This window comes from Cyprinus carpio, chromosome A17, assembly GCF_018340385.1.
Source record: "Cyprinus carpio isolate SPL01 chromosome A17, ASM1834038v1, whole genome shotgun sequence".
Taxonomy (NCBI): Eukaryota; Metazoa; Chordata; class Actinopteri; order Cypriniformes; family Cyprinidae; genus Cyprinus; species Cyprinus carpio.
In genome coordinates this window covers 13098832-13118314 of record NC_056588.1, presented here as the reverse complement: position 1 = coordinate 13118314, position 19483 = coordinate 13098832, and the positions used below count along the sequence as shown (strand labels likewise).

General features: G+C 36.9%; 1 protein-coding gene across 1 annotated transcript; it reads right to left on the bottom strand.

The window, feature by feature from the left end:
* Positions 1 to 733: 733 nt before the first annotated feature.
* LOC122148113 (MAM domain-containing glycosylphosphatidylinositol anchor protein 2-like) lies at positions 734 to 17319 on the bottom strand. The gene is made up of 3 exons (XM_042773390.1): positions 17244 to 17319; positions 6580 to 6765; positions 734 to 1126 (listed from the first exon to the last, which is right to left on the bottom strand). The coding sequence occupies exons 1-3, from the start codon at positions 17317 to 17319 to the stop codon at positions 813 to 815; spliced, it is 576 nt and encodes a 191-aa protein (XP_042629324.1). The 3' UTR covers positions 734 to 812.
* Positions 17320 to 19483: the final 2164 nt, after the last annotated feature.

The following is a 19483-nucleotide window of genomic DNA, read 5'->3' as shown; positions in this document are numbered from 1 at the left end:
ATCATCCTCATATGAGGTCAATTCTACAAAGACAGGCATTTAAAGTCCATCAGTTAAAATAGTGGCACTGCTTAATACCAAAACTCTTCCTGAAGATACTTAGCTTTTGATCTGTTTCTAACCTGAGACATTGACAGAAAGCTGCAGTGCATTAGTTTCATATTCATAGTTTTGAAGAGGCTGAAAGATAAAGAAGGCACTATTGAAAATAACATGCAGAATCTCCTTTAAGTGCACAGACTAATGTTTTGTGATTGATTCTCTGTAGGGAATAAAAAGACCGAAACAGGTCCTGAAATACCCTATATCTTATGACTAATTACCAGGATGGATCCACTCCTTTTTTTTTTTTTTTAACTGTCAGATGATGTGTGTCCTTCTGGACCAGATAACACTCACAATGTCAAACTGATGCTCCCTCTTTTTCTCTCCTGATAGCTGCAGCAACTTTCATGCAAGAGCAATTAAGTTAATAAAATATTTTCAAGCAACTCAAGCTTTTAAGTTAAAGTTCAGTTTGTATGTGTTTTATAATTCAATTTAATTAAATACTTTTTTGTGAATTTAATAAAAAAAATGGATGATGCTTGTGAAGCTGTTGCACTGATGCAATATATTTAATTTAAAAACTTAACTGAAAAAAGTCAGAATTGTGAGATAAAATAGGTAAATGTTATGTAAATGTTATATGTTTAAATTAAATAGCTTTTTCATGCTGTAAAAAATGGTTTGCATTCTGATTCTGACATCTAAAGGCACCACAATAAATTTTTCTTCTTATTTCATGGATTTTACCCATTTCCCTCTGCTTGTTACAAGCATTTTTCTGCCACCACAATGCGCGCACAGCTGCAAGTGACATAACTGTGATGTCTACTCCAAATTACATTACTGCAGTGAATACAGTACATCTGAGCTAATGTCTTACCTGGGGTGAAGAATGGCTCATAGATCTCCACACCCTTGTCCGAACCTTGAGACAGGAACTCCCTTCCCCGTCTCCAGCTGTACCGCACAGGAGGGTTTGAATTGGCAGCACACCGCAGGAACACTGTTCTTTCATAGTAGAACTGCTCCTTTGCCTCTCCTATACTCTGATGGACCGTCACAATGGGGTCATCTAAATCTGAAATGTAAACGGATGGGTCGGTCACACTGATTTAACTTTGCTCAAATTACCCTGAAAAATGGCTTCAGAGACTTCTGTGGAGATGGTGGTACACAGCAATAGCAATCTAGAACCCTAGGTAGGTGTATGTAAAAAAGGCTTTAATATATACAGGCATGTAGGAGAGAAGTATGGAAATGACAGAAAGTAAATAAACAGAAAACTAGGTTACAGGTAAACAAAAACATCCATATTTAGATTTCATGCATCCATATTATTGCCCCAATTCAAAAAAGTCGTAAGCTCAGTTGAAATGCATATGGTGTTGCAAACACCAAGAACAGTTGTGTGGCAACTACTACCATTAGGTTGTTGCTAAAAATACCTCTAAATGTGGAAATAATTCCCAACATTATAGTTTTATATAGCGGATTTTTCCCTGTTTCCTTCCCAAGCTGCTCAGAGATTGAAGAAATAAATTGTCGAATTGCTTAATGAGCCAAAATGTCCTAAATTAAGAAGGAGCCCATAAAAGAATTGAAATTTACTGGAGCGCAATTCATACAGTAGCCTTTTTATTACGGTCCAAGATAGACATAAATTACTTACTACATTTGTATTTAACACCATATTTAACACCAACCTAACTCCAGTTAAACTAAATACCAGTTAAAAAGCATGTTATTGAGATCAAATGCAATCTAATAACACTTTATAATGAGGTTCTTTATGTTAACATTAGTTCATGCAATATGTAACATATTACAAATAACAATGAACAGTACATTATTAACAAACATCAACATATATGCGTATATTAAATTCTATACATATATAATAATTTATTAAATGTCTGAATTAAAAATAGTTAATAATGAACAAACATTAATTATCAATGGTATAATTAAAATAGTATTAGTCATATTAAACAATAGAATAATTTATAAATTAATATTAATCTGCATAAATAAAGTCTGTAAAAATCATTGTTTATTGTTTGTTCTTGCATTAACTATTGTTAAGCAATTTAATCACACTGTAAAGTGTTACCTGAAATCTTGGTTTTTAAAGATTTATATCAGTATTCATCTTTCAATTTTCATTAAGCCTGTGCAACAGGATTGCGATGAAAGCATAACCATGTGATAGTATCAATCAGTCTTTGTTTAGTATTTTAGTTCCGTTTGGAATCTATAAATTTAAGCACTTTGAAAACAGCTGTAAGTGGGTGCAAAAACACACAAGCATTAACAGCGTACATCATGTCTAAAATGATGGACCACTCAGGCGCCTGTATTTTGGCACCTGAATTGTGAGTATTTTTACAACCGTAATTTTTTTCAAGAGCCACAATAATTATCATAGAGTGCTTGAGCCATGTGCTTTTACAGACTGTCCTTAAAGCAGAAACCTTCCTCGACTCTCAGCTATAAATAAACCAAGCCTTTCAAAATCATTCTTTCTCTTCTTTCAAATCATTAATCAATCTGCTCAATAACTATTTGACAGACAGCATTGGTGATATATTCCAGCATGCCAGGTTATAGTTGTAATACTGAACCTTTTTTATGCTTCACATAACAGAAAGTCATATAGATTGGACAAGGGCGTATGTTTGCTTTTAACATTGGTGGGGACATAAACCCAAGTACCCCCAAGTTCCCAGACCCCACCCCCACCCCCCACGCCCACCAAAACACCCAATAATTTAATAGACCTTTGACCACAGTTTCATGTCACCTAAAGTCTTCATTTATAGCTTATGTTTGCTAACATATTCATAACTCCTAAACAGTTTTTTTAATTTATTTTTTTATGTATAACAGACAATAATTACAAAATTTTTATTTTATTAACCAACAACATCAGAGTGCTGGTTGTCTTTATCACGCATCACTTTAAAATATTAATCGAACAGGACCCAGGATAATTCTGAAATAATAATCTGCTGTTGCTGTGGTAAACGAACACAACTTTCACGCGCATCTGATTTAACTGCATGCTCTTATTTCAGTGTTGTTTTTTTTATTTTGATGGATATTTTCAGCTAACAGTTTAATTTGTTGAACAACATCAATTTAAAGTTACAGACTGTCTGTGGTGGCTCAGGATGCTGTTCCAAATCCTGCTGCACTACAGAGTGCCACTTACATTTTATATTTTATAAAATCACATTGTATTTGTCCCAAATTATTGTTAATGTTCATAATGACTTTATCCTAAACTGGAAGATTGTGTATCTTACTGCACAACCTTTTTTCTGTCCGTATACTTTATATAGGGAGCTAATAATAGCCATAGATTGCGATTTCTCTTTCCGTTTGCTCTGTTTTGTCAAACACTGTACATCAAACTCATCGATGCAACCTGTTAATTCCTAAAGTGAACTTCAATATTAACTGTTTTGGACTGCTGTCTTGAATTGGGTAAAATATCTGTTGTTCTAAATGCAGCGCTTTGCTTCTCCTCTGGTGTACGACTACATTCCGCCATGTATTAAATATGCGTCCTTGAAAGCGTGCAGTTTTCTACATAGCCTATTTTTATTTTTATTACTTTAACTTTTTAGGTAAAATCAATGATCAATGGTATGACATTTTCAGATGCATCCGAAATATATATATATATATATATATATATATATAATAGATAATATATATATATATATATATATATGTATATATTATATATAATCTATATATATATATATATATATATATATATATATATAGTATAATTGTTTAATCAAAATTTATTGCTAGGGACAGTTTGGCAGTCGCTGGATATTGGCAGGGACCCATTTTTCATAACCACTTTGCGTAAGCCCCCAGAAGTCTAGGATCGGCACTGTAAATGAGGGTGAGTAAATGATGACATAATTCTCCTATTTTACTGGGGAAAAAAAGGTTATTGATTTATTCACGATTCAAGGTTTAAGTTGACCACTTTGGGACAAGTGATTAATGACAAATGACATAATTTTGGGGTGGAGTATCCCCTGAAACTAAGACTAGTGGAGTGATGCCACACTTAGAGGCAACATTGGCACACTCCAAATCGAAGCACTCGTTGTTCATCGGCAGTGTGTTGGCTGTTTTTTATCACAATGACATGTGTCTAGGCTTGATCACTGCATCAGGAGTAGCATGTCTCTGATCGATAAAAGTGAGTGCCCACCAGCGAATAGTTCCACCGTGGAGCTGGAATAAAAATGACAAGCTGAGGCCTGTTCTCTAATTCAAGGGTAATGACTTGCTCCTCATGTTGTCTCCCTACGGCAATGCTGCCTGCCATCGTCCATCGCTCCTCCTATTCATCTCTCTGTGCTACCATAAATCACTTAACAACATCTATGGCTCCTCCGTGTCTGTAGGAAACAGAGGCAACACACAATCCTTTTTTGACAGGTCGTGATAGCTTTTGATGGTTCTGATAGCAGAGGAGGTAACCTTTGAAACATGGAAAACTTGGGGAGCTAGCTTACTGATGATGTCTCTTTGAAGAAAAAATCCTCATTTTCATTTCACTCTTTCATTAAACCTCTCATTTTTTTTTATGCACTTTTGTCACCTATTCAAAGGCTTGAATTTGATGTGCAGCAAAGTCTATGGTTGTCCCAGAACTTCAATGAGCAAGTACCTTTAAGTCGATAATGAGGGCATGTGGCATCTCGGAGAAAATAAAAGTGTTCATGGGACTTAAAATGATGACGTGTGTGAGTGCACCCCTCTTTGAAAGAGACCTAGATGAGATATGCTCTTATGATGAGTCACACAAAAAAAATCTGGCTGTCTGGCTTTTGATGATCTAGAATGTGCAAGACAAGAACTACACGAAATAACACATGTTCCATTATGTCCCAGATATTGCAAGTCTGACCATATCAGACGTAATTCATTTCAAACATAAAGTGGTAATGAAACATAAGCAGAGTTAATGGTTTCCATAAATCACTAGTATGATGAGACACCTCAATGTATTTTTTGTTATATATATTTTAAATGCTTTTGAAAGAAGTCTCTTATGCTTAAAGGAATTATTTGATGTATTATTTGATAAAAAATACAGTCAAAACTGTTGGACTGTGAAATATTATTTCAATTTATAAGAGCTGTGTTCTATTTGAAATATATTTTAAAATTTAATTTAATTCTGTGATTGACAGAAATTAACTTACAGAAATGCATTTACTTCCCCTTTAATCAATGCATTCAATATCTTCGAAATGTAAAAAGAAATCTGGAAAAGTTTCACTTATACTGCAATGAAAACTTCAGCTATTGTAGACAGCATAACTAGGCAATACTATACAGAAAGTGCCTTGGGGTACAATGTTGATGAATTTAAATTTAATATTTTTGCAAATGGCCTAAAAGTATATTGTTTCCTTCCTAGCACTGCCTTGTGTTATTGCCCAGTCATTAACACATTTTGTTATTTTGCCTGTATCATTAAATGAAACCATAAGTGGATAAAATATTTTCTAAGCAGTTATTTAGCAGATGCTTTTATTCAAAGTGACTTACAGAACTGTACACTTATTCAGGGACATTCATTGCCTGAAGGGCACAAAGGTTATGGCTAATGGCTAGCTCCTTAAGAGGCTGAGATTTAGTCATTATAACATCCCTGTTTTGTTACCGAATATTGTGCTAAAGTAGGCATGTAAAATATGCTTGGAATTTGTGCTACTGTCTCTCTCCATTCTGCATAAAGCAGCTAGTGAGAGATGCATTAATGCTTAGAAAACATTCTGGCCCATTATAAACAATGCTGGAAGGTCATCCAGCCATGATAAATTATTTAGATTACTGTGCCTTTTATAATTTTTGTCAAATAAATAGTTTTGAATAATGGGCACTCGTAATAGCTTAACAAGCAAAGGATTAAAAAAGTATTGTTTTAAACTGCATTTTTATTTTTCATAATCACGAAAAAAGAAAGATAAATGCAATTTAATGTTCTTTCAGCTAGCTTAATAAGCTTTTTTAAAGCTTAATATAAGCTTTAAAAAAATCCTTTCAATTCATAATCTGAATAATCATTACAATGCTCAATTATCATTATTAATGATATAATATATACATTTTATCATAAATACATAATTTTGATATAGTAATAATTTCTATATCAGTAATAATTTGCAATGCTACAATCAGAAGGCTCTTTTTTCTCTTTTTTTTTTTTTTTGTTTTTTTATATTGTTGTTGTTGTATTATAGAAGCAGTGGTCCTAGAAAGTAATACAGCAAACACTTCTGCTTATAAGTGTTTTTCCAACTGATTATCCACCATTCGTAACCCAAGGATTTAAGTGAAGTGCTGAATCAAGGTTGAGTATGCATCTCAAAAGCTAAAAGAGAGATGCAGGCACAGTCAGCAAAGGCTAATACCAAGCTATCGTTGACTTGCAAGAGTGTGTGTCAAGTGTGTGGTTTTTTTGCTGACAGGCGAATGAGCTTGTTAACTCACAGTAGACGTCCACTCGGATGGATTTGATGGCGGGTGTGCCGAGGCCGTTCTCAGCCTTACAGTAATAACGGCCGCCCTGGTGCCTCTGGATGCGGGTTATGCGCAGTGTCTCATTGAATCGCTTACGCTGGAGTCCTGGATTGCGGTCAGTAGTCACTTCCTCCTGGCTGTTGTGTCCATCGGATACTGAGAGAGAGAAACAAAATCACACATCAGCTCAGAAAGAGAAAATCATCAGCTAGTGGCTTATAACAGAGTGCCTACCTTAGGGCAAATGGATTGAGTAAAAAAAAAGATAAAGATAACCAATGAAATCATTGTTGTCACATACACAAATAAGAAATATGACAACAATGGTGGCATAGATTTATGTCATTTTTATTAGCTTTTTTTAAATATTTCAAATTAGCTTTTTTTATTGATTTTTGAAAATTAAACAGTTATTTCAGTTACAGTTTTTCTCAATCAATTTGGTCCATTTCTCCCAAACTCAGGTAACTGCTCTCAAATCATTTAACATAGTGATCTGTTACACTCTGTATTGTCCTAAAAACGATAGTAAATTCTCCTTCATTTCATACAAATCAAAAAGCATCATTTTGTTTCAAAACACTGTGCACCAACATTCCCCTAATGTTCTCACAGCAGTTCTATACAGCCACCCAAAATCTTTAATATATCAGAAAAACATTTGCAGCTTTTTCATTGGTACCTTCACAAATTTCAAAAACACAACAAACCAAAAACTCTTTGAATTGTAAAATAGTCAAGTTGCACACCATATGTCTCAATTACAACAACTCCCCAAATTGATATCTGATCAGTTAGTAATCATCCCCCACTCAAACACAGAACCAGACCATTTCCTAATTGTTCACACAGCTGTCTTAATTACAACATCTACAAAAGGGGAAGAGGAAGGGGAAGAAGATGAATTTAGCGAAAAAGACAATAAAAAGAAGAATGAGAAGTGGAAAAGGCAGAGCTGTTAGAGTGAGAGTTGGTGGCCCGTGGTAGAGGGGAGAAGACGAAGAGGCAAGAGGAGATGGAGGAAAGATCCCAGAAGAGCTGAAGAAGATGTATTGAGCAAGAGAGAGAAGAGCTGAGGATTGTAGTGAGATAAAGAGGAGCTGAGAACTGTAGTAGCAAGAAAGAAGAGCTGCAGGATGTAGGGGCAAGAGGAAAGAAAAGCTGAGGATGTAGGAGAAAGAAGAAAGAGAAAAGAACACTGAGGAGGTATGGGAAAGAAGAGCTGAGAAGGTAAGAGAAAGAAATAGCTGAGGAGGGTTAGGAGAAAGAAGCGTCTGAGGGGTAAGAGAAGAGTTTGAAGGAGCTGAGGATGTAGGAGAAAGACCGAGAAGAGCGAAGCTGAGGCAGAGAAGAGGAGGAAAGATAGAAAGAAGAGCTGAGGAGGGGTGGTGTAAGAGAAAGAGAGAGCTGAGGATGAAGGAGAAAAGAGAAAGAAGAGCTGAGTATGAAGGAGGAAAAGGAAAGACAGAGCTGAGGACGAAGGAGAAAGACTCAAAAGAAAGAAGCTGAGGGACGAAGGAGACAAGGAAATAAGAGCTGAGGAGCTACAGGTGAGAACGTCTAAGATTGTGGGAGGTAGAGAGAAAGAAGAGCTGAGGAGGTAGGAGAAAGATTGATTGATTTTTATGATTTTGAATTTATCAAATCAACAGAGAACACATTTCTTGCATTACTAGAATAAAATGCTGTGTTGTTTATCATTGTGCAGTGAATTAGGTAACTGTTTTTGCCAACATAAGTGTGTTTAGTTTGCTTGCTGGTGATAACTGTTTTGAGAGCTGTTCCTGAGTTTGGAGAAATGTACCAAATTGATTGAGAAAACTGTAGTTGAGACAAAGTGCTTTTATAATTTTCATTTAGGTTTTTCATCCTATATTTAAATTTTTTTAAAGCTTTATTTTAATTAGTTCCCATAAAATATTAAAAAAAAATGTTTGTTTGGTTCAGATAACAATACGGGCATGAAAACACTAAGAATTCTTTTTTACTTTCTTACTTTGATGGCATTTCTGAGAACAACAGAACATGTAACGAGATTTAAAAAAACAAAAAACAGATACTTTGCAATGGCATATTTTCTCTCCAACACTATATGAAATTGCTTTGGGGCAGTAATGTATCTAATACAGATGAATCATCTCCAGTTCATGTCACAATTTTGTCATAGCACTGTGTAATGAGTATGATATTGAAAAGTAGCAACGTAATGTGCTATTGGAAAATGTTTCAGTGACGTTTCTAAATCATGATGCTACTGTTTATATTAACGTGTTTGACTTGGAAATGAGGCAAATACTCTACCCGACCAAATCTGATCTCCAGATCAATAAATTGGGATAAGCCCTCTATTTGGATGGGTAATTATTTCTCAGCAGGATGTCTGTAAAACAAAATCTGCATGTAATGAATTTGGATCGCAATTAATTCACAGCACGACAAAGGTCTTCTGTTATTTGACCGCCTCAAAGCTTTCTCAAAAGGTCTGCACAATTTCACCTCTAAATGCTTTCTAAGTTACTCCACATAATAACATGTATAAAGTACAGGTTTTTTTTTATTAAAATATTTTTTTTATTAATGTCCAACTTTACCAGTTAACATGATTCACCTCTTATAAGATCCATCTAATTTTTCCAACATAATTACATGTATATTATCTACAAGTTTATATACTAAAGCATATTCACAATAATTGCCCATTTTAGGAATAAATTATTTGCCTCTAAACTATTTTTTTTTTTAGTCACTCTACTTAACTATGTATAGGGTTTATTATATCAGAATATATTTATATTAATGGCCCAATTATAGAGTAGTACTACCATTCGCCTCTAACTTAGATTTTTTTTTCTCTGTTACTCCACACATAATGACATCAACATATATTCATAATAATGGTCCAATTTTAAAACAGTTTACAACAATTTGTTTCTAAATGACCCTTTTCTTAGTCCCTGTGTGTGTGGTGGTGGACCTATTTTTTTTTTAATCGGTACACTTTCTCTAATACAAGTCCACAATTTTCAAAATAAGCAAAGCTTTCCACAACAACATAACATGAAATGGGGATGGCTACAGCACCTAGAGGTGGTCGTAAAATGATTGTCTAAAAACAATTTTTTTCTATCGATTTTATTCTTATAAACTGTTCGATTTAAAATGGAATTAAATTTGCACACAATCTGGAGCTCGACTGCAAACAGCATGAAATTCAGTCAAGCAGCCCAGCATTTTTTCCCCCCCCCGAGACGTGGGGAAGAAAGAAACAGCACAAGCTTTGATTTCGAGACAGCAATTAAATCATGACTACCACCTGTAAATATTGGAAATTACATACGTTCCCTGAAGGAATATATTTAACAGGCTGAGTAGGACTATAGACTATTTATCAAAACAGTAAACTATCTTGCCTTAACTTAATTGGGGCATAAAATTTTATAAATGGCAAAACAAAAAAATTTCATGGTATACAAACAAATAATACAAATGATCTCAACAATTATCTCAAATATATTAGTTTTTTTTTTTTTAATAACACACACACACACACACACCCACACACACAAATATATTCCCCTATAACGCAAAAAGGAAGCATGGAGAGATCAGGGAAAAAGACGCTGCACATGAAGCTCAGCCCGGGCATAGAGAGAGGGAGAGATTCTGTAGCGCCCTCTTCTGTGTACGTCGTGTACTGCCTACCAGCCAGACAAGTGGGAGCAAATTGCCCATTCAGGCCTGGCTTGGCCTAACCAAGTCATGAGTGAGACCCTTACTGTGTAGATGACCTACCATTCAACACAAACAGAACCCCCCTTTATCATCCCTGCTGCCAAGAACCTCAGAGGCGGGAGCAAATCAGCTTGAGTCCAGCTCTACAACACAGATCAAAACTCTGCAAACAGCAACTTCCGCCTGCGCCCCACCTAAATTAAACCTGTTGGTGGTGTTTGTTGGGGGGGGTTGTTTTTTGTTTTTTTGGGGGGGGGGTTTGCAAGCAGCAACTTCTTTTTCTCACCCCAACTGGTTTTAAGCCCCTCTCTTACTAATTAACCTATCCATAAGCCCCTCCCCTCGAACACAGATGAGATCGAATGCCAGTTACAAGGGGATCGCAATAAATCGGACATCTTTAGTTTTTTAGCGCCATATAGAGAACATTGGAGAGATCCGAAGGTTGCCACCGGTTTTAATGATGTTTATGCTACAAAAATGGAAAAACTTATGTGCTAGGGGTACTTTGTAACACTAATTCCAGTTATCCTGGAGAGGATAGGCAATGCTATTTTCTTTAATCCATTTCCTAAATCCAACCAAACATGAGCAACATGCCCCAAAGCATTCAACCCCCAATCACAATGAAGACGAAAACTTTTCATTTCTATGGTTGTCATTACTCTCATTAAGTTTCAGTTTTCATCTGCTCAAGCAGAACTTTAATGTCATCTTGTGCTTCAGCAAGGTATCTCTGGCTAAAACTAGCTAACGTTAAAGTTAATGAGTCCATGCTAACATACAAACCTAAATAGCGAACTGTTCTCACGTTATGTACCATACAGTGCAAGTCAAAAAAACATAAAAAAACATAAACGAAGGTCTATATGAGAGTGCCTCTCCATATTAACCTGGTTAAATGTAAATTAATTTAATCTTACTCTGCAGTATATGAACAATGTCGATCCGGGATGTTGTCATTAACGATCGTGACGACTGTAACATAATTCTCCCATTTGGCATTGTGATCTGTATTTTTTACATATTTATTTTAATTATCTTTATATATCCCTCCATGGCATATTTAAGTCCCACTTGAAGGTCCACCTGTGTCCCAAATATATCAGAAACACCTTGAAAGAAGGTTTTCACTGACATCTGTCATTGTAAGACCGTGAGCAGCTCCGTTTGTTTGTCCAAGTGAGCAACAGTAACTAAGGGGGGCGGGGCTTACCGATAGGTCAACTGAAAGCATTTTCAGCTCCACAATTTCAAAAGACCCAGCGCTGCTTTCGACTAGACCTCGGTTTTGCATCCTCTTCTCGCAAAGGTCTATGAAGAAAAAAAAATGACGGTTTGGAGACCAACAGAGTCGTAACCTTTGGAAGTGGCAGCGCAAAATCCATTTCATGCTTTGCTGAGGATGGAGGGTGGGCAGATTTGTTTTTTTTTTTTACAACACGTATTGGATGTTGCTTTAGGAATAACGGTGTATTGGGACTCACAGGGCTTAGATACGCTGGCTTTCTTTGTGAGCTCTCGAACCAAAGAAATAAAAGCAGCTAAAGAAAGTGCTTAGTCCTGTATGTCTGCAGGCATTGAGGTGGGCCATAGCTGGACAGTGCAACAAATAGGAATTCCTACTTTCAGAGGTGCGAGAAAGTGGAACTGAATAATCATTTTGTGCATATGTGACAGCAATTCAGTATAATACGTAAGAAAATATGACCCCATGGACTCGAACCCTTAAGACTTACTGTACTTTAAACTTACCTTCATTTAATGTATGCATTCAAGACTTTGGGACTGTGGTGGAATAAAAAAGTATCACATAATCAAAAACCTCTGTTTTATTATTGTATTTCTGGCGTGGTGGTAGGGATCATGACTCAACAATATGTTGGGGGGTGGAAAGTGAAACACAATTTTGAATGGCAGCCCACTGTCTTCCCAACCAAAGTCGCCTCCCTAAATAGGTCCATAAGAACAGTGTGGAAATTGGCATCACCTCGCATGCCTCAATCCATATTAATACAGGGTTGAAAGGATTGTTTCGAGATAATGAGGGAAGGGAAATTTTCACCATTACAGTACTGAAAAATAAGGCTTTCACTTTAGAAGGGCTCAGTTTACCCCTAAAATAAAAATTCTGCACTCATTTAAATCACTTCTCATGTTGTTACAAAGCTATGTTACTCAAAGCTTACTATCTGGATATATTTCGGTGGAGACAACACTCGAGCATAAGTGTATTTTTAGAATCTGGTTTGTTTTTTTTTCTTTTGCTTGTCTTTCTCTTTTTTCTTTTTTTTCCTCTTGCTTTTGATGTCGTTCTTTTCGTTTATCCATCTTTCTGTCCTTGATTCTCTTTCTCTTCTAGCTTTCTTTCTTTATCTTTCTTTCATTTTATTTTTTTTGATCCTAACAATGAATCAAAATGGGGTCCAACATGTATGTGTTTTGGAAACCCAACTGACTGGTCGCAATATATGTCCCACCCTCCCATTTCCCATCATAATGTAATGTAGGACAAAAGTTACAGATATTTTTGAACATATTTCATCGGTTTTTGGTCCGTGACATTTCAATGGGGTCACACGTTTGTAAAAAGCTGCATGAACATCAAGTTAGGTGTACACGTTAAACAATCCATTACAACTAAAGTGATACAACTTTCTTTGTATATGATACTTAAATTACGCAGTGGATATTCCAGATTAAATCAGAAACCAAATTAAATCACCGCATCAAATGGATTGATTAAATCCCAAAATTAAAATAATGACCACCACGTCAATAACATCAAACCGCGTGCAATGTGATTCTCTATTTACTACCTTTAAGGTCCAATTTGGAGCTTCAATCTGTTGGACCCTGTTGACAAAACCAGCTAAAAATGCACCAAAATATATTTTTTTGTGTTCTGCAAAAGCAAGAACGAAAAACCAGCATGAGAAATGTGTAAATAAGATTTTTCTTATTTTTTTGGGTGTTACCTCTCAACTAAAACTAGTATTCTGTAATTTCATTCTTTAGTTATGTATACAATAAAGGAGAATATGATCGGACTCCCAATAACGGGACTCTTTTCTGCAAGTATGGTACAAAATCTTAGTCTCATCAATAAGTTGTCCCCCCCATCCCCTCCACCCCCCCCCCCCCCCCCCCCCCCCCCCCCCCCCCCCCCCCAAGTCTGAGATTTCTGCCCCTGCCACAGCATTAACGTGGATCAGTGCCTACAAGAAGCTCCTTGAGCCAAAGCCACACTGATGGGAGGTCTCTGTGACGATGGGCGTCAGTGTGTCAAAGGCAGACAGAATGCGCCCAAAAGAGCGCTATAAATAGCCTCCAGGCACCCTCAGTCTTAGCATAAAGCAGCCCTGGGCGTATCTATTCTTCGGCCCACTCACTGGTCCCTGTTGGATCTATGGGACCATTCCAGCAATGGCAGAAGCTGAAACCAAAGATTGGTGAACACCATTGGACTCGGTTTTGTTTTGAAGCGTTCAGCCTAACTTAATAGATTAATATGCCTTTGCTGCCGTGAAGAAATCTATCTAAGAGGACCTGGTGCTAATTTGGACTAAAGACAAAGATTCTGGAATGGGAGCCATATAAATAAAAACTGTGGATAATTAAGGCACATGGTCAAGTGGAAAAGTCCCCAATGATTTCAATAAAAAAGAAAGATCCTCTGTGTTACTATAACCATAGATAAAAAGTAGCTCTTCAGTTAGCAGAAGTTTGCTATCTGGGATAGGATTTCTGAAATGCAAGTCAGCTTTTGAGAAGATGTTTATTGTCCACCAGATGGTGGTAGTTACGGCATGCAAACGAATGGCTAAAGAGTCCCAATGCCTTAACGCAAGTCTTTAGCCACGTAGATATACTATGCTTCTGAACTGGGATTAATTAAAACATGAAGAAATGTGCATCTAGTTCCGTAATCATTACACACATTGGTCTTTGACACTTCTCCATTTCAGAACAACATTTAGATGGTGTTGGTGTTTGTACTGTCCTCAATAGAAACTAATCTATGCTGTCCCCGAGTATTTTTGTATTTTAGATATAGCTCCTGTTTACTTATTCCGGCAACCTACTTCATTATGTATACCCACTGACGTACTAGGTTTTAATATTCATGTTTCAGTTTTCTTTCATAACTTGATCCCAAAAGCAGACGACCTTAAAGCATAAAAGAGTATAATTCATTAAAAATCTTCCCTATTTACACGCCAGTTAACGAGTTCAGCAAAAAGCTGGAGAGAATTCCTAGAGCGGCACAGTTCACTATTCAAAATGCGGCTGCCAGCAAATCTTCCTCAGCTTTTACAATGAAGACTGGGAGGCAAGATGCGCACAGAACATTCAAATGCATTAGGGTCTTCTCAGCCGATGAAAAATAAAAAATAAATGCCCTCTGCATGCACCAACAGAACTCAACTTGCTCGCTTAAACAATTAAAACAAAAAACTGACAAATCAACCCCAAATATAACAGAGTAAATGTGAATATATATATATAAAAGTTTAGATTTCTGTGATTTTTTTTGCATGAAAGATCAAAAGGATAAACATTGCAGATTTATTTATTCTTTGCTCAAAATTTACTATGTGGCGGGTGGGCCATTACCCTGATCACCATCCATCCATCCATCCATCCATCCATCCATCCATCCATCTTCGGTTAATCTGTCTATTGCATATGGTTGGTTTGATTCATGGCTTTATATATCTGTAAACCAAACTAAGTTATTTAAAAATCTCTGTTTGAAGAATTTAAAAAAAAATAAGAAAAATTATAGACTATATATCTATATATCATAATATATATTATAATATATATCCTATATATCCTGCTGGTAGTTTGTTCATAACTACTAACTATTACAGTTTTTCTCAGTACAAAATTTGGTGCATTTCTCAAATCAGAAATGCAAATGTCCTCAAACCACTTGTCACAACCTCCACATCATAGTCATTTATACACACATCATAAAACTAGTATTCTCCATTCTTTTTGAACAAACAATCATCTATAAACCCATTAAGAACGTTTTTTTAACACATACTTTACAGACTTTTGTTAACTCTATAATGAATTGTGCAAGTGACTATGACTAATAAAGAGAAGGTAGAGCACCAAATGATAAATCATCGTTCTCTGAAATAGCTCAGTAGTTCATCTCATGAACCATGTGTTGGAAAGCAAGAAGTACTGAACAGAAAGAGGACAACAAAAGAGTTACAAATTCCTGACAGTGGACTATTTCTTTTATTTTCATCTTTTCATCCTGTTTTCATTTTCCTTTTCGTGATTATCGACAGTGACGAGTTGTAATGGTTTATATTATTTATTTAATTATTTTTGGTCAGACCACCAGTAAAAAGTGCTAGGAATTCTATCCAGTCTCTTTTCAATCAATATCCCACCCTACCAGTAATGGGAAAATTGGACTTTTCAAATGGATATATGGCAGACATAAGCAATATTGCATACTATTCAATACAGTACTGGTCATCCAAAATGTTGCCTATAGTTTACATCTGAACATCCCTCCAGAGTACATTGTTATATCACTGTCTTAAATCCGCACGACAATGACACAAGGACTTGTCATTTCTGAATGGCAATGAGACTGGCTTTTGCAGGTAGTACCATGTTTGTTTTTGCTATTTGTACGAGTTGGTTTGGAGAAATAGCACTTACTGTTTTGCTCAATGTCAGAGGAAGACTCAAGAAATGGTACCAAAGCGACTGAGAAAAAACTGTAATGAGGGCTCCATTCAAAGTAGCCAATGAATCTTGACTTATGTATTTATTGTATTTACAAGCAGCATTACATCATTAACATTTCATTATAAAATACTGTAAGTAGCTCCGTTTATATACCAGTTCACAGTTTTAGTTTTTGGCAGCATTAAATATTTTTCACAGAGTTTATGGCTCAGATTATTGGCTCGATTGGCGAGAACTAAGAACCTGCAAGCAAACAGCAATATAGGCGAATTTTCAAAAAAACAAAATCCATAAACTTCCAGGGGTTCCTATGCATCGATCAGCTGGCATATACATATAAGGGAGGTAACAGAGTGGATTCCTACAGGTATTACAGACCTTCTTTTTCCCCTCCAGTCCGGGGAAAAAAGGGGACACAGCTTCCTCCTCCAAACTTGGCCTTACCCAGTTTCTTATTCCAGCCACTGGCATATGATAGCGGAAACTGCCTGGAGAGTAAAAGTGCTAGAATCTATCCATCACTTTCAATCATATGCCCACATACGGAATGTGAAAATCGCACTATTAAAATGGATATATGGCAACAGAAGCATAATTGCCTACGGATTCAATACAGGACCTGTCTCCAAAGTTGCCATTTTACATCATAACGGCCCGCCCAGAGTACATTGTTATATCTCGTGCTATCCGACACACTGCAGCAAGACTTGTCATTCTGATGGCAATGAGAACTGCTTTGCGTAGTTCCGTTTGTTTGTATTTCTACGATTGCCGTTTTGAGAAATGCACTTACTGTTTTGCAAATGTCCAAGGAAGATCGAGAAATGTACCAAAGCGACTGAGCAAAACGTGTCATGAGGGCCTTCACGTACCCAATGAATTCGGACTTATGTATTTATTGTATTTACAAGCAGCATACATCATTAACATTTCATTATAGGTACTGTAGTAGATGTTTTTACCAGTTCTCAGTTTTGTTTTGCTTGGCGAGCGTGCAAAGTCATCTTTTACAGAGTTTATGGCTCCGAATTATTGGCTCGATTCTGCTAGAACAAGAACCTCCAAGCAAATATGGCAGATTTCAAATCACATACTTCCAGGGAATCCTATGGCATCGATCAGCTGGCATTAACATTAAAGGGAATGTTAACAGATGGATTCCTACAGGTATTACAGACCTTCTTGTTCCCCCTCCAAGTCCGAGGAAAAAGGGGCAGCAGCTTCCTCCACTGGCTTGACATTCCAGCCCTCCATTGTGCATGCAAACTGCCTGAGGAGAGATGCACTTAGCACTAAGCAGCAGCGGTGATGAGGCACCATTACTTTCAGTGTACATCATCACACACTGCCCGCCCTGTTCATCTCTCATGCCTGCTACGGTCAGGAACCTGGCCGCATAGAAGCGCGAACGAAATGGGCGGCACAGCTCAGATTCGAGGAGAAAAAAAATGTCACAGGATCATTAAAAATAATGCGAATTCCTCACAGAAACTGTGTGTGGAATGCAAAATGAAGTGGCTTACCTCAAAACTATGACACCACCACGGCCAGGAGGATTTCTTTGCAAACATTTAGATTTTAGACTGCTTCCTAGCATTCTGAGTCTGGCCAGTGCTCTTTGGGGAATCACTGAGCTCTTCTGCAGTCATGCAGATTCAGTGATTTTCCTAAATGGCGCTGATCTCTTCTCCTGCACTAACTCATTGGGACTGCTCTTCCTCTCCACTGAAAATGAAGCACTGAGACCAAAAGAGAGGCGATAGAGTGCTGCCTATCTAAAACCCGCACACAGGCTATGGGACTGATAAGCCCTCTGCAGTCTGCAAGATACAACGAGGAGTGGGGCGTGGAGAGAATTAAGACCACTTGAGTGAGGGTGAAATGGAGAGTACTGCAGCGAGTCCAGAAGCGTAACAGATGAATGATACATACAGGAGTGCATGAAGCAGAAACACAGAATGTTGTTATCTTCCTCTGATAATCAAAATGTCATATTATTCAGGATTATATGGTGTCCTCTTGAGCTGAGAAGCATAACATTGAATTAGGACTCACAGTAGCGCCATAATTCCTGCCTATTTTGTTACTTGTTCATATCTGAGTAACATATATGCTGGAGGTGAGTAGAAGAGAAGGGTATTATGACAACTAAATACATTTCAGGATGTTGAAGGGTAAGCTGAATCATTTAGATTTATCATGCTCTATCTATCTATCTATCTATCTATCTATCTATCTATCTATCTATCTATCTATCTATCTATCTATCTATCTATCTATCTATCTATCTATCTATCTATCTATCTATCCTCCATCCATCCATCTATCTATCTATCTATCAATCATACAAATCTTACCTGACTCTCTTCATTCTGTGCCAGGCATCATATAATATATAATATTCTATAGATAAATATACTAAATATATTTCATACGATGCCTAGCACTGTTCTCTGACTATCAAATGCTACTATATTGTATTTTTTCAACACCACAGGATATCTTGTAACTCAAATTTATTTTCCATTTCCTACAATTTTCATCTATGTAGCACATTTTATGAATAGTTATTTTTCCTTATTTGGATTTATGAGGTTCTCTTTTCATTCTATTTCCTTGACTCTATTCCTTGAGACAGAATAAGCTAGAATACATGCAATTTGATTCAAAATGTGAAAATTCTTAATGTCATTCAATTTCCAAACATTTTTTTTCTCTAATCTTGTGCAAAAATCCCTATCTCAGCCATTAGTCCTGTAGTGGCACCCAGTTATAAGCAGCCTCAAACTGAAGTCAGTAATACACTGAGAGCCTCACCTGTGGCCGTGGATGCCCAGAGACCAGACAGGTCAGCTCCAAAGTCTCCCCTCCCGGATGGTGTACACCCTTTCTGTGTAGCGCTCCTCCTCAATGTTGAATGCGTGACCAGAGAGTGGATGATCCGAACGTTTGGAGGAGCTGCATTAGGAAAAGAAATGAAAAGTGATATAGTTCAGTTTGCTGGATCATTTTGAGAGTAGCATCATCAACCAGCCACACTGCAAAACGCTGTCATGGAGGGAAATAAAATCCCTGCCACATGAGACTGATGCTTTCAGCCAAATCAAATTCAAGGTGAGGCACTGCAATCATTCAAGTTGCTCCAGCGAATGTAATCTGCACTACACCAGTTGCTCTGTATGTAAAAGAATCTTGGACTTGCATTTCCAAGCAATTTTGCAGACAAAAATACCCCATCTAAGCATTACCTTATAGTACATCTCGAAGACGTGTTGGCAACTTATGAGGCAAAGTACCTGTATTATTGATTTCCCTCTAAAGAGGAGAGATGGAGCTCCAATGCACCTGCAGGGTGCTTGCCTGATGATGTTTCCTCCACTGATCTCCACTTACAAAGCACTTCAAGGTTACATTTTTT